This window comes from Myotis brandtii, unplaced genomic scaffold (assembly GCF_000412655.1).
Source record: "Myotis brandtii unplaced genomic scaffold, ASM41265v1 scaffold454, whole genome shotgun sequence".
NCBI classification, from domain to species: Eukaryota; Metazoa; Chordata; class Mammalia; order Chiroptera; family Vespertilionidae; genus Myotis; species Myotis brandtii.
In genome coordinates, this window is record NW_005367354.1 from 1,720,193 (window position 1) to 1,743,758 (window position 23,566).

General features: G+C 49.7%; 1 protein-coding gene across 1 annotated transcript in view; it reads left to right on the plus strand.

Moving 5' to 3' along the window:
* CIB4 (calcium and integrin binding family member 4) overlaps nucleotides 1-22,007 on the plus strand; it is a 40,312-nt gene extending 18,305 nt beyond the window's left edge. The window contains exons 5-8 of the mRNA XM_014546625.1: nucleotides 10,307-10,448; nucleotides 19,311-19,420; nucleotides 20,273-20,361; nucleotides 21,867-22,007. Of these exons, the coding sequence (XP_014402111.1) occupies nucleotides 10,307-10,448; nucleotides 19,311-19,420; nucleotides 20,273-20,361; nucleotides 21,867-21,888 (363 nt within the window). The 3' untranslated portion in view covers nucleotides 21,889-22,007. The remainder of the gene's footprint in view (nucleotides 1-10,306; nucleotides 10,449-19,310; nucleotides 19,421-20,272; nucleotides 20,362-21,866) is intronic.
* Nucleotides 22,008-23,566: the final 1,559 nt, after the last annotated feature.

Genomic DNA, 23,566 nt, shown 5'->3' on the forward strand with positions numbered 1-23,566 from the left:
CTCCTATTTTGAGGCAGCGTCTCCCTGAAACCCACTCCATGCGAAGAGCTCAGGTTTGAGGGTCAGACAGATCTGGGGTCATGTTCCTGGTCTTTCTTTTGTTTGGCTATTTAACCTCTCTGCTCCTTGCTTTTCTTCGTCTATGCCAGTGATGGCGAACCTATGACACGCGTGTCAGAGGTGACACGCGAACTCATTTTTTTTTTGGTTGATTTTTCTTTGTTAAATGGCATTTAAATATATAAAATAAATATCAAAAATATAAATCTTTGTTTTACTATGGTTGCAAATATCAAAAAGTTTCTATATGTGACACGGCACCAGAGTTAAGTTAGGGTTTTTCAAAATGCTGACACGCCGAGCTCAAACGGTTCACCATCACTGGTCTGTACAATGGGCTTACAGAGATCTGCTGTTTGGGTTGACGTAAGGAATAAATGGGATGACACGTGTGACTGTGGCGGGCACAGCACCGGGTTCATAGTCAATGTGTAGCAAGCGCCCATTTCTCTCCTTCCTGCCTGTCCCCCTGGGCCCAAGGCGAAGCATGAATCAAGTGTGATGCCTGGAGATCTGGGCCGCCAGTAGGCGCTTATTGAACGCCCAGGTGATGATGAATCATGGCTGGCGGGTAGGCCCTTCGCAGTCACGGGCAGCCTGCTGGGCTGGGGCCATGTTCCCAGGATACAGGGGAAAGTGAAGAATAGGAAGTTGGAGGTTTCAAATTTTCAATAGTCTAAAACGCTGGGGAGTGAAACAAAAATGGGACTTTAAATTGCTTCATTCAGTTTGCAGAGAGAGAGAGAGAGAGAGAGAGAGAGAGAGAGGAGAGAGAGAGAGAGGAGAGAGAACTATTGGAGATAGAGGAGCTATGTGTGTGAGCCCATCCTAGTTTATATCAGTCGATTCAAAGTGAAGGACGAAATAGATCAACTGTTGTTGCTTAGATGTGTTGATGAAAGAGAAATGGTTGTCTCGAGGCAAAGATATACATCCTCCAGAGTTCACAGGGGAACTTGCTCCCAGGGGCGGAGGGTGGGTGTCCCCGCACAGCTGCAAAGCAGCCCCGACACCATCTGAGAACCCCTCCTGCTTACGGACAGGAAGGCGGCTTGTAAACAGCGGGCGGAACCAGGAGGCCCCGAGCTGCTCCCGTGAGAAGCAGAGGCCTCCGTCCCAGCCCTCCTGGAACCACGGTGCCTGAGCTGCCCCGGCGCCCGCATCCCCTTACTCCCAGGTTCCTGCTTGCACACAGGCCTTTAGAGCACAGGTGCAGACTGTGTTTTAACCATTTTCATAGGGGCTGCTGTTTGCGTTTTCCACAGAAAAAACTACAAACTGTTATTAGGTTCCCAGCCTGCGGCCCAAGTCAGTGCTGGTTGGGGTGCAACAGCATCCACACAGAGAAAGCAACTCCTGAGCCCTGAGGCACCTGGGGCTGCAACGCCCTCCCTGGGTTCTACGCCCTCTGAGCCAGCCCTCTCCCTTCTTCTCTTCTTGTCTTGGGGGAGGAGGGAGCTTACAAGGGACAAGGAAGAGGGGCTCTTCTGTCTCCTCATGTCCCTTCTCCATATCTGCTTCACTTCCTATTAATCCAAATAAAGCTCTTGACCTTTTCACCGATTTTCAAAGAAACTCCACTCATGCCAAGCACTGTGTGAATTTTGGTCGGCACTGCGGAAGGCTGGGGAGGGGAGAGGAGGGGGGGGCGGTCTCAGGAAGGGTCCCATCTTGGAGCATTTGCACCCATCACCTCCTCTCCTCTCCCTCTTCCATCTGTCCTCCTCAGCCCCCCCTCCCTGAGGCCCGCCACTCCCTTCTCTACTGGGCAGAGAGCTCCTCTCGTCCTGGCCTCTGAGCAGAGGGGTCTCTGCTCAGAGGACGTCCTCCCTCCTCCGGGCATGTGATTTTTTCCTCATTCTCCTGGTCATTCAATAAAACAACAAAGCCTTAGGGCTGGCCTCGAGAGCCATCCATTCAACAGCAGCACTTTATCTGCTGCTCTGGGAGAAGTGGTTTTCATCAGGATGGCTAAGGCGGGAAATGGCAACATTTCCTAAATAAATCCGGCAGGAGCTGGAAGAGGGGAGTAAGAGGGGAAAGGCTGAACCGACATGTTGATGGGAAAGACAGTTTGTCATAGGTGGACAGTTGACAGTGAGCAAGGAGAGAATGTGTGTGTGTGTGGGGGGGGCATGTGGGTTGGGGGTGATGTAACTTGCTTGCCTCTGCAGGGCCTGGCCTCAGTCAGTGAGATTGGGGGCGGGGGGGGGAGCTGGAGGAAGCTTTGGGAGGTGTCTGTGTGAAATCAATGTTTTCAGGTTGGGCGTTAGCCCTGGGGAGAGGTCAGAGGTTGGTCCGGCGTGCTGCACACCACTTCCTGCACCGCCCCGTCCCCACCCCTGTCCTTGCTGGGTGAGAGGCTGTGACTGGAGGGGACAGTGGCAGAGGCGGAGGGTGTGTGTGCAGCATCTGGCGTCACGTCTCGGCCATTCGTTAGCACTGTGACTTCGTGTCGCCTAAGGATGGGCTGAAAACCACCTGGGCAGCTTGCAGATGCTTGGGCCCTACCCCTCAAGGTGCTGCTCCGAAAGCCCGGGTGGGGTTCAGGGATGTGAATCTTGAGGAAAGCTGCCCATGGACTCAGACACGCAGAGGGGTGCTAGCTTCTCTGTGATTGGCTATCCTCAGCTGCAAGATGAGGTTATGTGCTCACAGGTCAGCTCCCTTCTCACTTCTTCCCACCAGACCTGCTCTCCTTGGAGCCCCATGCAGCTCTCACTGGGAGGCGATGACTCTAAGGCAGTGATGGCGAACCTATGACATGTGTGTCAGAGGTGACACGCGAACTCATTTTTTTGGTTGATTTTTCTTTGTTAAATGGCATTTGACTCAGACATGCAGAGGGGTGCTAGCTTCTCTGTGATTGGCTATCCCCAACTGCAAGATGAGGTTATGTGCTCACATGTCCTCTCCCTTCTCACCTCTTCCCACCAGACCTGCTCTCCTTGGAGCCCCATGGAGCTCTCACTGGGAGGCGATGACTCTAAGGCCACAGCCTGCAGCTGGCCCTGAGGCGCCCAGTGGAGCCAGAACTAACGTTTCTGCTGCCCACTGGCAGGCAGGGTGAGCTCCTGGCAACGTGTTGGCCCAGGTAACAACTTGCCTTGGGAGCTCCACAGTTGTGGCGTTGCCCGCGGTGATGCTGACAGGAGGACAGGAGCTTTGATCGGGGGCCTGCCAGTACCAAGTGTTTTTGCAAATATGATCTCATCTGACCCCCATAGCCCCCCGAGCAGAGTCATGATTCTGCCCATTCTGCAGATGGGCCAAAGGGGAGGCTCGAGGCTCTGCCCCAGGTCACACAGCTTGTTTTGCTTGTTGCTCTCGTGACCCGGGAACTTGAATGTTGTTTAATGTGTTGTCAGACACTGTAGGGTTAGTTGACCTCAAGCTGCTGCAAATATTAATGTACAAATGTGAATAGACACTTATCTCTAGTGTAAGCGTTGTTTCTTCTGTAACAGATTTGATAAACAAATGGGGGGACCATTGGTCTTTTGGTTCCTTTTTTTTTTCTTTTTTGCTCGGGGAAGTTGCGTTACTGAAAAACTGAGATGGTCTAAACCTTGAAAGCTGCAAGACATCCACATCTTGTAACTGTCAAATAACAACGTATTGTACTCACGTTTTAGAGTCGGTCTGACTCCAGAGCCTCTGCTCCTTCCACTCCCCGCCTCCAGCCTCAGGAGCACCATGCCGGGCCGGGCCGCCCCTAGATCGCAGGCCGGCAGCCCTCTGGGTTCCTCTGTGCTCGCAGGAGGCCCCGGCAGCGGCAGGTACCTGCGGGCCTGGAATTCGGGGAGAGGCTGCTCTGTGGGTCGCAGCCAGGTTCAGGACACGTGCTCCCAGGGGTGTTTAATAATATTGAACATTTTTACTGCCTTGCTCCCCTACTTGTTCCATTAGCGATCCGCCTCCAGCTGCCGGCAGGACACATCCTCAGCCTGTCCCTGCCAACCCATCTGTCACTGGGAGACAGCTTGCCTACGGGCCTCTCTGTTTTTAGACTTCAGGAAGGTTGGACATCGAAAACACAGAGACTGTTCCTTCCTTATAAACAGCTGGCGAGAAGGGTGCGTCTGGGGCCCGGCCAACGGAGGGAGTGCATTCACCTACGTGTGTTTCCCCTCCTCACGCTCTCTGCTCCCAGCTCCCCTGCAATGAAACGCCAGGCTTCTCTCCACCTGTGAGGATCACACAGACCAACCTGGGCCCTCGAGGGGTTTCAGGGTCCAGGTTAAGCCCCGCGGCCGCTCTCCCCCACTTAACACTTTTATCCATCCAGGTGAAACCGGGGCAGTCTGGGCAGGAGGAGAGAGCGGGTGGCATGTGAGGAAGGAGGGAGCTCTGCTGTCTCCCTGGTTTCCTCCCCCTGGCCCAGAGCAGCTCCCCGAGTCCCGCCCCATCTTGCCCCCTGCCCGAACCTGCCCTTGGCTCGGATCTTGTCTCTGTCCCCTGGTTAGTTCCTCCTTCCGGGCCCTTAGTCAGCCCCACCTTCCAGCAACGTTACCCTGTCATAACTCTTGTCATTTTATTTTGCTTGTACTTAATTCAGACACGTCTCTCTTCCTGTTTCTGAAGACACTGCTGTGCATCAGTGCCTGGGCTGAGCCCCATGCAGGACAGACGGGGCGGGGAGTCTCCATCATTCTCATTCGGGGGCCCCAGGTCCTTGTTCAGTGCCGGGCACACAGGAACTAACTCACTGTATGCTTTTGCTTCAAGGACTTGAAGTTCAGGTCATGAGCTTTGTGTCTTGAGTCCTTAACTGAGAAGGCCACATCCTTTGGTGCTGCTGGTTTGTTCTCCGAGAAGCTACTGACTGGCAGGGGCATGGGACTTGGGGAAATGCCTTGAACCCTGACCCCTCTGGGTGTGCAAGGATGCGGTTCTGAAACAGTTTCTTGGGAAAATATTTAATGAAATACCCAATGGAGTCCAGCGCGGCGCTGTAGACAGAGCAGTGCGTTTGGAGTGTGAGTCCTTCCCTGGGCTTTAACTTTCTCTGTAAAACAGGGTGGTAACACCTGCCGGCGGGACAGTCACCGCCTCGCCCAACGCTTTGCACACAGTAGGTGGCAGGTTCTCATGCACCTTGGCTTGGCAAATGGACCGAATGCTTCCAACTCAACACTGCCACCTTCTGGCAGAGTTTCTCTAGAGCTGAAGGGTGACTGGGTTTAGACCCACAACTAGGAATTCCTCCGGGGCAGTGGGGTTGAAGAGGCATCTTGCTCATCTGTTCTGTGTAGCCCAGAGGCTCCATCCACCCCTGGCTTCCCAGCTGCTGCCCTTGGTGACAAACTTTTTCATGTCCCCAGGGGCAGCCAGTTCTTAGGTGCAAGTAGCCCAGGAGCCCAGGGTTAGAAGGGACTCCACCCAAGACAGACCTGGAATTCCTGACCCCTCTGTTTTCTCCCAGTGAGGGACCTTTTTAAATTTTTAAATAAAAACTTAATCCTTTCTCCTCCAATGAAATCATTCAATACTGTTCATTTCCTTGTAATATATATATATATATATATGCACCGCTTTCACTGAATACCCCAGATTTTGATATGCTGTGTGTTCATTTTCATTTAGTTCAAATTATTTCCTAATTTCCTTCTGATTTCTTTGACTTTGAGGGCGTTCCAGATATCTTTCTGTTATTTATTTCTAATTTAATTTTGTTGAGGTTGGGAAACATACTTTGTCTGATTTAAATCCCCTTAAATTTATTGAAACCCAGCAGACGCTCTATCTTGGTAAATGTTCCAAGTGCGCTTGAAAAAAAAAAGTGTATACTACTGTGTTGGGTGGAGTATTCATAAAATGTCAAGTAGCTCAAGTTGGCCGATGGTCTTTTCAAGGATTTTACATCCCTAATAATTTTATATTCTACTCCTTTTATCAATTACTGACAGAGGGGAGTTGAAATCTCCAGCTATAATGTGGATTTGTCTCTTTGAAAGAATTTAAAATGAGAAAAAGTTCTCTATTTACTCACATACTTATCATTTTTGGTGCTCCTTTCCTTATGCAGACACAAGCTTTCTTCTGGCATTTTCCTTCTCCCTGAAGAACTAACTTTTAATATACTTTTAGCTCTGGCCTGGTGCTGATGAATTCACTCAGCTTTTATTTGTCAGGAAAAAAAAAAGTTTTTTGCCGTTAGGTTTCAAAGATATTTTTGCTGGGTATAGAACAATAGGATGAGAGCTTTTTTTGTTTTGTTTTGTTCCAGAGAGTTAAAGATATTGCTTCATTGCCTTTTGACTTGCTTCGTTTCTGAGAAGAAATCTATTATCATTTTATCCCCTCCTCACTCCTGAAACATTTTTCTGTTTACTAGTGGCTTTTAGCAATTTGATTCTGCTGTGCCATCGTATGGTTTTCTTTTTTTTTTTTTTAAAGTATATACATATTTTTTATTGATTTTTTACAGAGAGGAAGGGAGAGAGATAGAGAGTTAGAAACACCGATGAGAGAGAAACATCAATCAGCTGCCTCCTGCACACTCCCTACGGGGGATGTGCCCGCAACCAAGGTACATGCCCTTGACCGGAATCGAACCCGGGGCCCTTGAGTCCGCAGGCCAACGCTCTATCCACTGAGCCAAACCGGTTTCGGCGCCATCGTATGGTTTTCATTAAATTTCTTCTCCTTTACTTGGGTTTTACTGAACTTCTTGAATCTGTGGGTTTATAGTTTTCCTCATCATGCTTGTCTCTACTTCCTTAAACATATGTAGCCTATTTGTAGCTTTTTCAATGGTTGCTCGCCCAATCTTGCACAAAACCATGAGGGGCCTTTCGGGGAGCACTTCCCCCAGTAACCCGAGGCCTCCACTCAGGACCTAGGAGGGGCTGGACTCCTCTGTAACCCTCCCAGCAGATATCTCCATCCACTCCTTCCCTTGACAGGTGCTCTACATCTGTTTAAAAATATAAACACTAATCGTATCCTTTAAAAAAGAGTTGGTAGCAGATAAAATGAACAAAAATAAAACATTATTCAAAAATAAGAAACACTAAAAATTGAGAGCTTTCTCAGCAATGAGACATTTTAAATGAAATGACACCATTTGATTTTTTTTTTAAAGGAGACCTTAAAAATCGAAGTGCGTCAAGGACGTCATTATTGAGTCACAAGCGTATTTTTGTGTGCATTTTTTCCAGCAACTGTCAAACGCTCTTTTTGACTACATGCTAGCTGGGGAAATGGAGAGGAGATATTTTTAAGCTAAGTCCAAATATTTTCCCTCTGACTTTCATCTTCAAATCAAATCTCTTGTTCATTAACTTTGAGAAGATCTTTAAGGAAAAACTTTTGGATTTTTGGCAGGGGCTGTCATGGTTTTATTATCAACAAACTGTAGTTTCTGTTTCCAAAAAAAAAAAAAGTCCCCAGCATTTGGGGTTTATATTCGCCGTCTCTGGTTTTATCATGCCTCGATGGAAACTGCACTACTGAGTTACCTGCATAAATTTCCACGCTGACGTGTTTATATCCTCTTGTTCAGAATGCCTGCACACCAGGGCGCATGCTATTCCTCAAAGGGAAGCGTTGCTTTGTCAGTTGTCATCTTCTTCCTCCTCTGGAGGATTGAAGACGTCTCCACGGGTGTGACCGTGAACGCAGGCCGTAACTCTGGTTAGACCTTGGAATTTATTGGTTCAGACTTCAGATTGTTAAAACAATAGCCACAAAAATCTGGAATACAGTACACGGGCACTGGGATCACTCATGGGCCTCGCTCCGTCCCCTGCCTCTTCCCAGCTGTTCTGGGTGCTGGTGGCTGGGCTGGAGCCCAGGACACCGGCTGAGCTGGCATTGGCTGAGGATAGAGAGCTGGGCGAGGCACGGAGGTAGCAGCTCTTGGGCCCTTAGAAACCCTCCCTGCAGCACCGCTGGCATCCCTTTGCATGAAGCTGCGTCTGTGCTAAGGACACCTCATCATAGTGGAAGTCCGTGCCCTGACATCTCCCTCCCAGGAGATATGAGGCAGGGAGCCTCCGGGAGAGAGGAGCTACCATTGTTGTAACAGAGACAGGCCCGGGACACCCACCTGGGAGGTGTCCGCCAGGCCTCCCAGAGACCGCCAGCCCTCCCTGGCCTCCAGGGGTGTGGAGGTGAGAGGATGGAGAGCTCTGTGACCCGGCCTCTCGGGAACAGGGTCCCCTGCTCCTCCGTCGTGCCCCAGCCCGGTGGCTCCTTGTGGCCTTCACCTTGTCCTCTTGGCTTCTCCCTCCCACAGCAGTTGCTCCTGCCCTCCTGCAGTGCTGCTCACATTTGTATCAACAGTCACCACCCACCAGACAGAGTTCTCACAGGCGTGGGCTACTCCCTGGACTTCAATTTAGGCTGTTTCTGTGCTTTGTGTCAAAAAAAGTTTTTTTTTTTTAATTAAAGTAAAAATTTGAAGATGGTTCTAGTTCCAAGGTTTTTTTTTTAAATTAAAGTAAAAATTTGAAGATGGTTCTAGTTCCAAGGTTTCTCACATTTTAAAGGTCACATGCTCTGCCTCCATCACCATCTTTTTCTCTGATGTGTATTTGCCAGGAGGCATCATGGGGGAAACAGTGCCAGGCAGACTCAGGAGACCTGGGTCTTAGGCTGATGACCTTGGGCAAGCCCCTCTCCTCCTCCAGGCTGCACGTTCACCTATGGGGTCTGAGGGGTCCATCCAGATCAGCGGTCTCCATGCATCCCAGCAGTAAGAAAATGTGGAGCGTGCACCCATAATATACATATATTATCTACAAATGATGTGCCTTTACTATCATACCCATGTTAACTTATCAAAGCTGAAGATTACATAAAATATGTTAAGATATTTTACATAAGTACCATATTACATAAAACATTTTATTTTATAAAGCAAAATTTTATATAACAAAATTTCTCCCACCCACAATTTAATTGTTGGCTTATAGTTAATGACCATAGTGTAAGGAAAAGCAATGTGGTTGATGGGCTTCATTATTCTGTGAAATCTTGCTTTAACCTTTGACACAGAGCCATTCAGAGGCCTGGTTCTAGCTGAGTTTATTTTTTATGGCTGTCAGAGCTAATCCAAAGACAAGAGATGTGGCGTTGGCTGTATTAAATCATGGTACTCATTACCAGTCTCATCCACCAATTAAGGGCTTTTTATTGAAGTTAAGCTAGTAGATGCCCATCGTCTCTATGTCAGCCAGTGGCTCTTTACAAGCTAAATGGAAAGCATTGCGTTTTCATATTTTTAACAAATGGGCTCAGAGCCCTCTGACCCTCTTCATTTGGGTGATTTTCAAACAGACTTTAGAAATCTGTGTCTAATGTTCGCAGATTTGCAGCATCTTTTCTAGGTGACAACACATGTGTTCAACAACAAAAGTCTCATTTTCAAAATATTCTCTGACTCACCGTTCAGATGAGTCACTTTTACCTTGAAGAGTCAGAAGAAAGTGAGTTCATTTTTGGGTGGATATCTGCTGAGTTGCCTCTGAGCTGGGTGTTTGCTCAGAACCCCGTGGTTCGGGCAGGCGTCAGAGGGCCCTCTCCCGCATGTCCCTGGCCAGGCCCAGGTCAGGGACACCAGGGGTTCCTAAAATCACATGACCCTGACTCACATGGGGCTCATAATTTGAGAAATAGTTTGGTTTAAAAGAGAAAATTGTTGATATGTATAGTAGTTCGGTAATAACTAATAGTTATCATTTGTTGAGTGGTATTTATCTGTCATTCTGCTGTTTAATCCTCACCACAAAACCATTAGGTAGATTCAGTATTATCCCACCCTGTTTTGTAGGTGAGAAAGCTTAGGCTCTGGGAGATTATGTAATTTGTCGAAGCTGAGGTCACTCACTAGCAAATAGTGAAGCCAGGACCTAAACCCAGGTCTGGCTGACCTCTACATCCATACGTTGACAGTGGCTAACACTGGAGAGTGGATTACAAACAATTTGTATCCCATTCTTTATTTTGTTTTTGGTATTCTCAAAGTTTTATACAAAAAAATGGAGAAAAATTAGTAACCATAAAAAAGAATGACACCTATGGAAGGTTTGTGCAGGAGGGGATGCCAGGGGGAGGAGTGATGGTGAGCCTGCTCTATCATCCCATATCCTCTCTGACGGTCCTAGCTCATTGACTCCAATATTTAGTTGTTGCTATTATTTTCCTCTCAAACTCATTACACTGTAAGGTAAGTAAGGCTCAGGGCGGCACGAACCTGACGTTGGTAGAACTCTCTCCTCCTCGTCTTCCCCACCCACAGGCCAACCCTTTCAGAGACCGAATCTGCAGAGTGTTCTCCCACAACGACGTGTTCTCCTTTGAGGATGTGCTGGGCATGGCGTCGGTGTTCAGCGAGCAGGCCTGCCCCAGCCTGAAGATCGAGTACGCCTTTCGCATCTACGGTGAGTGCTGTGGGGGACTGAGTGCTGGGGGGGGACGTGCCATAGAGTAAATACCACGTCTGGAATCCATCAGCATCAGTGTATTGGTGGGATGGTGTTAATTGGGGTTTACTGGGTATTTAAGAGTATTATCATGTTTGCCCAGACTGTAGATTTTTTAAAAAGAATTGAGAGTTATTATTCCAATGGATTGATACATTCTCCTCTATGTCATCAGAGGCAAACAAATGGTTATTGGTGTTGATATTTCATGATCTTGGTGTGGGCAGGAGAGAGATAGAGATAGAGATGATAGAGATAGAGATAGAGATAGAGATAAATTACATTATGGGTATAAAGCAGTTTTGCTTGTTTTGTAGAACTTACTAGTAAGAGATTTGAACACTGAAACTCAGCCATGAAATGAATGAGCAATCTTGGGCAAATCATTTCACTTTTCTAAATGACGAAGTTGAGACAAATCACTCTGAAAGCAGTATTGCTTGTTTTATAGAAGTTACTAGTAAGAGATTTGAACACTGAAACTCAGCCATTAAATGAATGAGCAATTTGGGCAAATCATTTCACTTTTCTAAATGACGAAGTTGAGACAAATCACTCTGAGGCCCTATGACCTCTTATGTCTCTGATTTTGTCTTGGGTAGCCATAGGCTCTGCAACTTCAAACAGACCACGTGCAAGGCTTTAAGCTCATTGTGACCATTCCTTGGCCCCAAAGGACTTGTTCATTTAGGCTTATACATGTTGGCACCTCACCTGCCTCCTATCCCTGCCAGCTCCTCCACACGGCAGACACCCTCTTAGTCCTGCCTCACCCAAGTGGACTTGGGTAGGGTGAAGTGGAAGAGTTTTAGGCCAGATGGACCTGTGAGGACGCAGTTTCCTCATCTATAAAAAGGACTTACTGCTATGTTTGCATCCTATCCTATGTTTGCTGACACTGCCCTCAGGGTCAGCACCCAGTAGGCTCAATCACAGTCACAGGTTGCCCTACGGAGAAGGGCTGAGTAGGCACCTATTACAGTCCTTTCCACAGAGAGCGATCAAAAACTCTAAATAAAATATAGTAAGTAACTACTTGATGGCACTGGAAAGCTACCAAAAGCAAATCGATTCTAGCGGGGGCTGACGCTTGAAAGGAAGAAATGACACTTGATGGCCCCCCTCCCCTGCATTAAAAAAAAAAAAAGAAAACGTTTTTAGCCAGAAGGTGGGCCTCAGTGAGTAGCATCATGCAGGACCGACAGAAACTCTGCACCCTTTCTGGTGTGAAGAATCAGAGAAGTGGGGGCACTTTCCCCCTGAAAAATGAAAAGAAGGGGGAGTCCATGAAAGAAGAAAGCCAGAGAAAGGGGGCCCACGTTTTGTGTAAGAACTATGCCTAAATCGCCTCCTTACCTCTACTTCACATGTCCACAGGCAGACTCCAAGCAGCTGAGGTGAGGGTAAGAGAACTGAACTGAGATTGGAGCTGCCACTGCATTTTAACAGGGACCCTATGGGACAGGGTGAACAGTTTGAGTCTAACCAATGGCCTGTTAAAACAAAAAATGTAGCACTCTTTGGAGGAATATAACAGAATATGGAATTTCCACAACCAAGTGTTTATAATGTCCAACATACGATCCAAAATTAGTCAATATACAAAACTTGTTTTAAAAATTGATGCATTCTCAAGAATGAAGACTGGCTCTGACATGACCCTGATGTTTGGACTAGCTGATAAGTATCTTAAAACAGCTATCATAACCATGCCCAACGATATAAAAGAAAGTATGTTCACAATGAATAAAAACATGGAAATTCTCAGCAGAGAAATAGAAACGGCAAGAAAGAATCCAGTGGAAAATATATAACTTAAAAATAAAATATCTGAAATAAAAATCACTGGACGGCTTCACAGGAGAATCAAAGGAAAGAGTCAGCAAACCTGAAGATAGATCAATAGAAATATAATCTAATCTGAAAAATAGAAAAATGTTAAGAGAAAGAAGGAATGCGCTAGAGCCTCAGGGACACATAGGGCCATAGAAAGGTCTCACATAAATCAATTAGAGTCTCAGGAGGAGAGGAAAGAATGAACAGAGCAGAAAAGATATTTGGGGCGGAGGGGGGGGGGAGATATTTGGCAGATGGTCAGGAGGTGAGACTTTCTCCTTTCTCTCTATGGCTGCCTAATCTCTCACCCTTGCTTCTCTCTGTGCACTTTCTCTTTCTGCAAATCTGATCTTTATGCCGCTGACCCTATGGGCCGAAGATGACTGTCCTGCCCCCTCCTCCCCGCCCCCCACACCTGGCCTCTGGGCTTCGCTCTGACTAGCCACAAGCATCCCTTCTCATTTCCCTGTTCCCAGGAGATGCTGACGGGCTCAGCCAAACCAGTGATGTAGCTACCCCTGGGGTAGATGACCAGCCTTGTCCAATCCGCCTCGGCCAAGAAGAAGCAGAGTCGCAGGAACAGACGTGGCTGCCGAGGCTGGGGGTGGGGACACTTCTCCGAGATGGCAAAGTGTAGGCTGGGCAGAGGTCCCCAGAGATGTCTGCCTCCGCTGTCTTTCCATGGTTTCCAGAGCAAAACAAACAAAACCGCTTAAACCTTCAGGGAACCAGAGGAGCAGCCGATTCTCTTCAGGCTTCAAGGCACAGGAGCTAAACTGTGTGCAGCTCAGAAGTGGGAGACTGCCCTCACTCCCAAGAGGTCAGGCAGAGTGCCTCAGATCAGATCAGGGGCAGACACCGCCTGTCCCCCACGCTTCCTTGTGTCTTCCTCCACCCTCCTCTCCAGTTCCCCTCCAATGGTTTCCTTCCTCCTCGGGCTCAAATACAAAAACAAAATGCGCAAAGCCTTCATACACATCAGCTCTGCAGAGAGATGCCTAGGGACCCATAAACGCCAGCTTCATCAGATATACCCAGGCAACCCCCGGACTCAGAAGATCCGTCACCGTACACAGCTGTCAGCAGGATTAGAGACGGGGCACGTGGATCTCTGAGCCTGGTGCGGGGCACGTGGTAGCTGCTCGATATATTGAGGTGGTGACAGCAAGTGAAGGAGGAAGAAGAGGGGAAAATAGAAGGGAAAAGAGAAGGAGACAGGAAGGAGAAGAGGAGGATGGTAATGGCTGTGGAGACCACTTTTAGCCAAAGTCCAAAGACCCAACTCAGTGCTCCAACCCTTTGCCACTCCATGTGTGGCCCATGCACCAGCAGCGTCAGCATTGCTGGGAAGCTTGTTAGAAATAGACTCTCGCCCTCCCCGCCCCCCCCCCCACACACACACTGAATCAGGTGGTTCCTCTGTACCTTAAAGTTTAAGAAGCTCTAACCCACTGGTTTGCAGACATGTATGCATATTGGGGTCACCTGGGGAGCTTTCAAGACCTATGGACGCTTGGGCCCTGATGCAGATTTGATGTAACGGTGATGGGTAGGCCCCGTTTGGTGGGCTTTTAAAAAGCTCCCTGGGTGATGCTAAAGTGGAGCAGAATTTGAGAACTATTGCTCTGACTGACTATCTCAGTTAGGATTGCATTCAGTTATGAGTAAGAGTATCCAGGTTAAAACAAAACAAACCATCATGGAGCCAGGCAGTGTGGAGCCAGGGAATGTCCAGAAAGTAACCCAGAGCCCTGCGCCTTTGAGCCTCCTGATTTGCCATCTTTAGTCTGAGACTGGTCCTCCCAATCACAAGATGGTTGCTTACCTACAGGCATCTCACCTTCATTCCAGCAGAAAGAAAAGGGGATGGAAGAAAGGATACGGACACAATGGACATTTGAAGGCACGATTAAGTCCACTCTCCCTTAGCAAACATTCTTGGGAGCCCCGCCCAACTACTATGGCCAGAAGGATGCCAGGTGGCTACGCATAACTACAAGGGAGAAAGCTGAATATTTTAAGCTGACCATGTCATCCTGAACAAGAATTGCAGTTCTTTGTAAGCATGGCTGTTGGTCAAGAATCCAGCAGGGCCAGCCACACCTACCTGGGACATACCTGGGCCCCGTTTCTGCTTTGAGGGACACTCCTGGCCTCCAGCTGATCAATTCTCCCCCTTTGCATCTCTGGGGAGATTTTCTACCTGTTAGAGACCAGCATCCCAGCACTGCCTCCCTGCTCCCATCAGCACCTGCTTCCACTGGGTGTGAATTACCCTCAGGCAGGTGCCAGAGGGCCAGTGGCAGATCTTCCCGCAGCTTCCCAGGACCTGACACAGTCAGGTGGATGCTGGTAGCTGGGGAGGAGCCAGGAAGGCAACTTCAGTTCTCGTGGGAATAAAATAGTGAAAGTGCGCCCTGTCTGACTCTATCCAATGCGCTAATTTTTGCAAAAGTACTTTGTAGATTGCAAGGATAATATGACAGACAGATTGGAATGATGATGGTAAGAATGTTTTGGGGTGATCGGAAGGCTGAGCCCCAACCGCACCAGCTCTCTAATCTGCCATTTGTTGGGAAATAGCAAGAGGAAGCCCCCCACTCTCCACCCCCCAAGTGCTCAAGGCTGCAGGTCCTGAGGCTGTTGAGGCCCCAGGGACTGGCCAGCGGCCTAGAGCTCCCGCCCCAGCCCTTTTCCAGGCTGCTGCACCCCCAAAGGAGGGGAACTGTCCAGGGCTACATTTTACTCCAGCACATGCTTTTGTTTCCAGATGGCTTAGGACCAAAACCATGTCGCTTTGCCGCAGTCTCTGCACATGGGAGCTGGGCCAGCTGGACGCCTGGGACACTGCGGGGTCCCTGGGAGAGGCTGCACAGCTTCTCCCCAGCAGTGCAATGTCACTGCGGTGGCTCGCTGCCTCAGCCTGCTGACAGCCCCTCCGCTCCCTCCACCTGCTCGCAGCCATCACCCATGGTGTCCGATGGCAGAGCTGTGCAGGGGGAGGCTCGGGGAGCATCTTGGGCCTCAGCCTCCAGTCCCTGAGGCTGACAAACACCCAGCCGGGGGGAGCTGCCTGCTGAGTGAGGGTGCTGGTTAGTTGCAACTGCCACATCCGTATCCTGCCGTGGGGAACAGGGACAAAAGTCTTGGCTCTACCACTGAAGGGTCCTGTAACATCAGCAAACTCACTCCATTCTGGGCCCCGTATAGCTCTAGCTGTCATTCTTCAAAGCAGAATATTGGAACAGGAACGAAAGTCTTGGCTCTACCACTGAAGGGTCCTGTGACATCAGCAAACTCACTCCTCCATTCTGGGCCCTGTATAGCTCTAGCTGTCATTCTTCAAAGCAGAATATTACACCGTTTCCAAGGTTTGCATTCTTTTTGGTACTTAAGAATCAAGTGATAGAGCATTGAACCTCTATTATATCTAATAAGCATCTTCTATATTCCAAACCCCATGCCAGCTGACTTCCCTGTATTTTCTTATTTAATCATCACAGCAACTGCGTGGAGGTACTGCTATTACCCATTTTACAGATGAGGAAACTGAGGCTCGGGTAATTAATTCGTTAGGATTAAATTTGGTAGCAGATGACAGGGAACCCCAAGTAGCTTACGCAAGATAGCCCCCAAGATCTCTGGCAGCTACACGGTTTTTCTCTAGCATGGAGATTCCAGAGGCAGTTGTCCACGGTGGTTGTGTAATATTGGGGACCCAGGCTCCTCCGATTTTGTTGCTTTATCCTCCATTCCCAAAGCCGCCGCATTGTCACAGGGTTACACCTTTTTAAAGACATTCCTGAAAGTTGACTGTGCCCCCTCTTCTTGTATGTCATTGGCCAAAACTCAGTCATGTGGCCACTGTAGGGCAGACGGGCGAATGTAGATGGTCACATGACAGCTAACATTGGGCACTTTATTACAATAACAGTTATGAGTGGTTAAGAGCAGAGGCTGCCTGTGTTTAGTCTTGTAACCTTGGGTCATTCATTCATTCATTTACTCAACAAATGTTCATGGAGCACCTATTCCAGTCTAGGAGCTGGGGATACAGTGGTGACCAAAAGACAAAAGTTCCTGTCCTTGTGGAATTTACATCCTGGTGGATGGAGGAAAACAAACCAGGTGAAATATAGTGTTCAGTGCTGGGAGGAAAATAAGACAGGGAAAGGGGCAGGAAGTGCAATTGTAGACAGGGTCTGGGTCGTGCCCTGATGGGAAGCTGGCATCTGAATGCAGACCCAAAGGCTCTCTGGGTGAGAGTGTTCCAGGGAGGCGAACTATGGCGCTGAGGCCCTGAGGCAGGGCCATGCCTGGCCTGATGGGGGGATGGTGAGGAGGCAGGGTGAGGGCAGGTCAGTCCTTGGGGCTACTGTCCAGACCATGGCTTTCCTCTGGCTGAGAGGGAGGCTGTGAGAAGAGGTGCTGAGGGAGGAACCAAGAATGATGAACAGAATCACTGCTGCTGAGTTGAGAATAGACTGAAGGGGGCAGGTGGGAGTAGGGACACTGATTAGGGGACTGTGATCCTAGCAATGATGGCGAACCTTTTGAGCTCGGCGTGTCAGCATTTTGAAAAACCCTAACTTAACTCTGGTGCCGTGTCACATATAGAAATTTTTTGATATTTGCAACCATAGTAAAACAAAGACTTATATTTTTGATATTTATTTTATATATTTAAATGCCATTTAACAAAGAAAAATCAACCAAAAAAAATGAGTTCGCGTGTCACCTCTGACAAGCGTGTCATAGGTTCGCCATCACTGCCTTAGACAGTGGTTCTCAACGTGAGCGACGTGAAGGGGAGGGTTGCCCATCTGCCCAGAAGGGCACAGCGGTGAGTGCAGCAGGTTTGGAGTCAGGGCAAAGGGGGGCTGACGAAGAGTCTGGGCTTGGACAAGTTGAATTTGAGGGACTAACAGACCACGTGGAGAGGGCAGGAAGGCAGGTGGGGACTGATGGACCTGGAGTTCGGGGAGAAGCCCAGGCTGGAGGTGTGAATTTGGGAACATTTAAGGCAAGAGGCTGAAATGAGTTTAAGGAAGTAAGTGTGGTTACTTAAACTCTCTGTCTCAGTTTCTCCATCTGTGTTATGAGGATTAAATGCAGTGAGATATAAAGCACTTAGACCTCTGCCTGGTACATCTGTGCTTGTCGTGGTGGTAATTACAGTGGCCTAAGTTTACTGAATCTACTACATGGCTGATGAGTGGTTTAGGGACTGTGTTGGGTGTCCTAGGGGAGGGCTGCCTTATTCTGGCATTCAAGGACCTCCGAAGCTCAGTCCACTTCCAGACTTAACCTCTGACCTTCTCCCAAGCCTCTGTTCCCCTCACTCCAGGCGGATTGCCTGGTTCCTTCTTTGCTGCTGATCCTAAAGACCCTGACACCTTCTCCAATCACCATCTCTGCAGGCCCGACCCCTTTATTGCTTCTCTGATGCCTCCTCCTCCAAGAAGTTTTCCTCATTTGCACCCTCAGCCCCAACCCAGCATAAAGTTGCCCATCTGGAAACCCTCAGAGTCCTTGGGGTGCCTGTTCCTCTCTTTCTGGAGCCAATCTGCTTGGGTGTCAGATGGTATCTCTCTCAACCCCAGCCTAGGAGCTCCTATGGGCAAGAACCAGCCTGGTATCTCTCTGCACCCGATGCAGCGTGATGAGCAGGCACTTGTGCCCATGTCCTCTGGCTCCCAATCCAGACACCAAAAGACCTACTGGCTTGTGAGTTCTGAGATTGACGCTTCCATAGCAACGTGGTTGACACGGGACTCAGGAACCAACCCAGCAGGGTCTGAATCCCTGTCCTTCCACTTACTGGCAGTGTGGATAACACCTCTGTGCCTCAGTTTCCCTTTGGTAAAGTGAAAAATAAAAAGTTGATGGTGAAGATTCAGTGACTCCAATCAGGTGAAACACTTAAGACAGATTTGAAGAGTTAGTACACAATCTTCTTCTTCTTCTTCTTCTTCTTCTTCTTCTTCTTCTTCTTCTTCTTCTCTCTTCCTCCTCCTCCTCCTCTTCTTCTTGTCATTTTTATCATGTTACTAGTAGCCTGGTGCACAAATTCGTGCACATTGAAAGGAAATTAATTAGAAGAAATATTTTAATATTGCTATTTGCCCTTTCTCTATAAGAGAAGTGTCAACCAAATTCACAATCAACAATGACAGATCAAAACACACGCATGCAATTGGTGCCAGCAAGAGCTTAATATGTATCATGCATGTGTGAGTCAACTTAGCCTTTTATAGATATAGAATTAACTTGCTTAATTAGACCTGCTTTCTGATTTAGCTAACCTTTTTCCAGCCCAGTGAAGCACCCCAACTTCTCTTTCAGGTCATTGTCAGCAACACCGCAGTAAATGTCAACACGAAGCAGATTATTATTATAGATCACGCAGGGAGAACAAAGGGTAAAATATTTAACTGCAGCAGTGTTTGACTATATTCTGCGCAGTAAGAAAACCTGAAGTCATTTTCAAGGTCCACCATTTCTTACTTCTTTTCAGTCGGGTCAAGTTTCTAAGCTTTCTAAATCTCCGTTTTCTGGCTAATGAAAAGAAAATAGGATTCCACCAAGTCTCCTATCTACTTATTCCAGGACTTCTGTGAGGATCAAATGAGATGAGGCACAGGAAAATGCTTCATAGACATTTGGTTATAAAGCAAGTTGTGTTCCTGGGCTGAAGAAACTCCAAGGAGGCTAGTCGCTAGGGAGAGGAAGCCGGGTGTTGCTACGTGATGTCATTACCCAGATGGACACTTAGCATATTAGTCTTTTATATAGATAGATAGATTAAGCACCACCTTCATCTGCAGCTGCTGTAGTGCCCATTCCTCAGGCCTGCCCAATCTTACTGAGTGCCAAGTTCTAGGCCCACTTGGGACAGCTGGGTTGCGGCATCCCACAGGCTATGGGAGCCTGTGGGGTCCTGGCTGGTGCCTCCTTGCTCTCAGGCCTGCCTCCTCTTTGCAGATTTTAATGAGAATGGCTTCATTGATGAGGAGGACCTGCAGAGGATTGTTCTCCGACTGCTCAACAGCGATGACGTGTCAGAGGACTTGCTGACTGACCTCACGAGCCACGTGTGTGCCTGGGCTGCACAGGCTTGGGTGGAACAGGCCAGCACCCAAAGGCTCAGATGGCAGGCAGGGAGGTGCCCTGAGGGCTGGGTACAGGCTGGAGGCAACTACCCCCCAACTTTCTGTCTTTCCTCCAGGATCAGGACTTCCTTCCATGACTCCCTTCCTGGTCCCCAGAACAGTATGCCCAAGCCACCCATTCCAAGGGTCCCTCTCAGCAACACTGCAGGCAGGTGGCCCAACAGCAGCTTGGCATCCAATGTATACATCACCTTGTCCCCTTCCCCACATGATCCAGCATCACATAATGGCCAGATGTCCTGGAGTGACAGTCCAAAGTGTGGCAGGACATGAAGACAGCCTCACGAACCCACCAGGGCATGGATCCACTTGTCCCTCAAGTGCTTTTGGTCCAGACGGAAACTAGAAGCAAAACTAAAACCTTGGAGGGTCATCACTCTCTCCTCTACCCAACTGGGGCCCTTGCAGTGCAGAGCCCCTGCTTGTGACTGAATGGCAGGAGTGGGTGGGGGAGATGTCACCCTGTTCCCCAATACTCATTCTCACTCTAACGTTGTGCTAGAGGCACCAAGAGAGCTCTTCCCACATGAGACCAGCCCACCAGGTCCTAGACCTCAGGGCACATGACCTCATTTCTCTGCACGTCTATGTCCTTGTCTGGGGTGGGATGGCAGCAGGGGCAGGAGAAGCCCTGCCTCACAGGGTCAGGGACTCTGGGATGTGTGAAGCTCCTGGCAGGGAGCCTCTGCATGCTGGATTCCCCTCCCCCTCCCTTTGGCCCCCATCTCACTCTCTCAACCTGACTCCTCTCTGCTCCTCCCCCTCCCTGGCCAGGTCCTGAACGAGTCGGATCTGGACAATGACAACATGCTGTCTTTCTCAGAGTTTGAACACGCGATGAACAAGGCTCCGGACTTCATGAAGTAAGGTGTTCTGGAGCGGGGATGGGGTGGGGTATGCCCAGCATAGTGGGGTACGGGGAGGGCCCCCAGTCTCCCTTCGGCCAGTGGGGCACCTCTGTCTTCCCCGGGTGGGGGGGGGCGGTCATGAGTTTCCAAACTGGCACTTCTGAGAAATTAGGGGGCGGCGGGGGGGCGGGGGGTCATGAGTTTCCAAACTGGCACTTCTGAGAAATTAGATAAGCTAGAAAGAGCCAGGGAGCAGAGTTTTTTACAAGGTGAGAGGAGGACTGCGTTCCAGGCTTTGCAGATTATGTGCAGGGTCCAACTTCAGGTGCTGCTCCCCTACAGCCGGCACTTCTGTGCATGGGGGAGATGTCACCTCTACAGCTGCTCCCAATGCCCACTGGGCTCTAGGACTGATCTGGGGAGTTGCCTTTGCCACTGCTAGTCCTCTCTTCTCCCCCCCCCAAACCTCCAGGGGTCACTAGGAGTTGGGGGTGCGCAAGGGGTGTGAAGATTCTGGTGGTGGAGCAGCTCAGAGAAGAGCTCAAGCATTTCCAAACCTTGTTTTGGGCAGGAAGGGGCCTTAATGGCTACCTGGAGAGAATCGGCCATCTCCATATTTCCCTGGCGTGTTGCACAAGCTTGTTTGGCGCCTTCCGGTTATGAGAGACGCACCCTCCAGAGGCAGCCTGCTAGGCACCCTGTGAGCGGCGCTGGCATCTCTGCCTGCGTCAGTTGCTCCTGGGTCCTATTCTGCCCTCGGTCTCGTAGTCTAGGTGATTTGATGGCAAGAAAGAATGCCCATTCAAAACTATTTAACAAACCAGTAAAAAAAGGACGGACACCTAGACCTCAGGGAGCACAGGTCAGGAACCCGGGACTTCGCAGTGCCTGTTCTCTGCCTCTCTCCCCAGCAACTCCATCCTTAGCTCTACATGCAAACCAGCAATCTCTGCTTTGTCAGACAGGGGGCCAAATACGGCCTCCCCACAGCGGTCAAGTTTACATCTCCTTGGCTTCGAATGACCCTCAGTGACTCCTAAGCAACTTTGCAGAGAGAGAACGCAATTGGCCCAGCTCTGGTCAGGTGCCCATTCCTCTTCTAACCACCTGGATGGAGCAGAGGCTCTCCACTCCAGCATGGCTGCCGGGGGCTGTGGCTTGGGCAGACTTTCTGTAAGAGGGTCCACATTTGGGACCACCCCACCCAAGGGTAATTCCTCTCCTTCCACACACAATTGAGGCCAGAATCCTGTCTACATTGAGTTTTTCTTGGAATCTCTCCCATTTCTTCCTTGGTTCCAGCACCACCAGGTTCTAACGCCCTTTGCATTCTAGTGATGCGCAGAGTTGCTCAAAGAAGGCTGGGTTGGCTTGGGAGAGCTGCAAATTGGTCTTTACTCAGAGAAGGGACGCGAGGTGGGCACAGGAGGATGCCGCTAGGACTGCCGCGAGCCCAGAAGTCAGAGGCGCCTTAGACCTGCAGGCTCCCAGTGGCTCATGGATTCTTTCAGCTCCTTTAGGATCCACTTCTGGGGATGCTGATGCGGCCACAAATTCCTGACCTGGTGACTCCGAGGGGACCACTGGACTGGAATCCAACCCCTTTCAGGCTCCAGGGGACTCTGATTAAAAATATGACTTTGTCCCTGTCCTGCCCTCACTTACAGAATATTGTTTATTTAATAAAGCAAAGTAAAAGCCTTTTCTTTGCCATCAGTTCATCATTTTTTGAAGGCAGGGTCACATAGAAATCTTTTTTATTAAGATCTGCTCATTCCAGGGCTTAAGTTCGCCGCTGACGCCAAGCAAGCTGGAATGGCCAGCTTTGGGGGGCAGGCTTCAAACCCCAGCCTTCGTCGAGCAGGGCCAGGCCAGATGGGATGAAGTCCACCAGGAAGAGATGCGTCCTCCCTCCCTTCACTGGAGCCCCCCACCCCTTACCTCGACCCCTTTCCTCGCACCTCTCCACGCAGCCTGTACAGAGAGGTGTTCATAGCGCTCATTCCAGTTGGCGCCCGGCTTCCCAGCCCTGGTTGAGGGAGAAGACATCTTGGCGCCCTTGGGATGTGAGAGTGTGTGACCAGAATTCAGGGTTTATTTGCTTTGCTCTTTGGCCAAGCCCTGGAATGGATTTGGCCCCCACGGGGACCCTTTGGGGTGCAGCTGGTCAGGGACCCCGGGACACAGGAGGAGCCCCTCTGGGGTCTCTGAGAGCTGTTAGATGCCTATCTGGTGGGAACATGGTTTTTCTTACTTACACTGTCCTGGGGGAGGGGTCTAAATGCTGGCTCTCAGGAAGGGCAGTTCCACCCTCTGTACTTGAACCTGCTGTGGTCCCTTTGCCTTCAGGTCCTGTCTCATTATTCATGGGTAATAAGGGCCCTGTTGCTGGTTGGAGTCCCTTGATCAAATCTAGGGACCCTGGAATGTTGGAGGAATCCTGTGGTACACACCTGGCCGGAGGTCCCATCCCAGATCCTGTCCACTGAGGGGCTGTCACCCACATCCTGTCCCCTGTCCCAGGCAGGTGGCCTCCCAGGAGGTGGAAAGCAGCAGCCTGGAGAGAGCAGGCACTCCGGACCCTGGCCCTCCCAGGCCACCTCAGGCCTGTGTGGCCTCAGAACCCATTCCCAGGGCCCACTTCTGGCCCAGAGGTTCCTGAAACATCAAGATTCCTTGAATAGTGGCTCCGTCCTGGGTCTCCCCCTCCTGTCCCGGGGGGGGAGATGGCAAACCAGCCTGTCCATGCCAGTCTGGGGAGAACACAGGGAGGTGCGCTTCTCCCGGGCACCACGGAGTCCTTTGGGATCCCAAGGGCTGCGTCACCCCTGCCCCTCAGCCTCCACATGGACCCTAGGGAGGATGTGTAGTGGAAAAACCAGGACTTGGGGGTCAGACCTGGGTTCAAACCCTGACAGTATCATTTCCAAGCTGTGTGAGCCTGGGCAACGTCTCTGAGCCTCGGTGTCTTTATCAGTAACTTCACTTCTCTTACACGTTATTGTGTGGACTAAACAATGCTGGGCCAGGGCCCGGATGGAGCTTCCTTTGCAGATGACACCCAGTGCCACTGTCTGAGGTCCCCTCATCCTCATTCTCAGACATGGGCTAACGGGGCTTCCTCGATGACACCAGTGGTGGCGGGTGGAAGGTATTTTTGCACCTGAGACTCAGGAGCCCTGCAGTTCTCAGTTCTACCTCCTTCAGCTCAGGGGGAGAC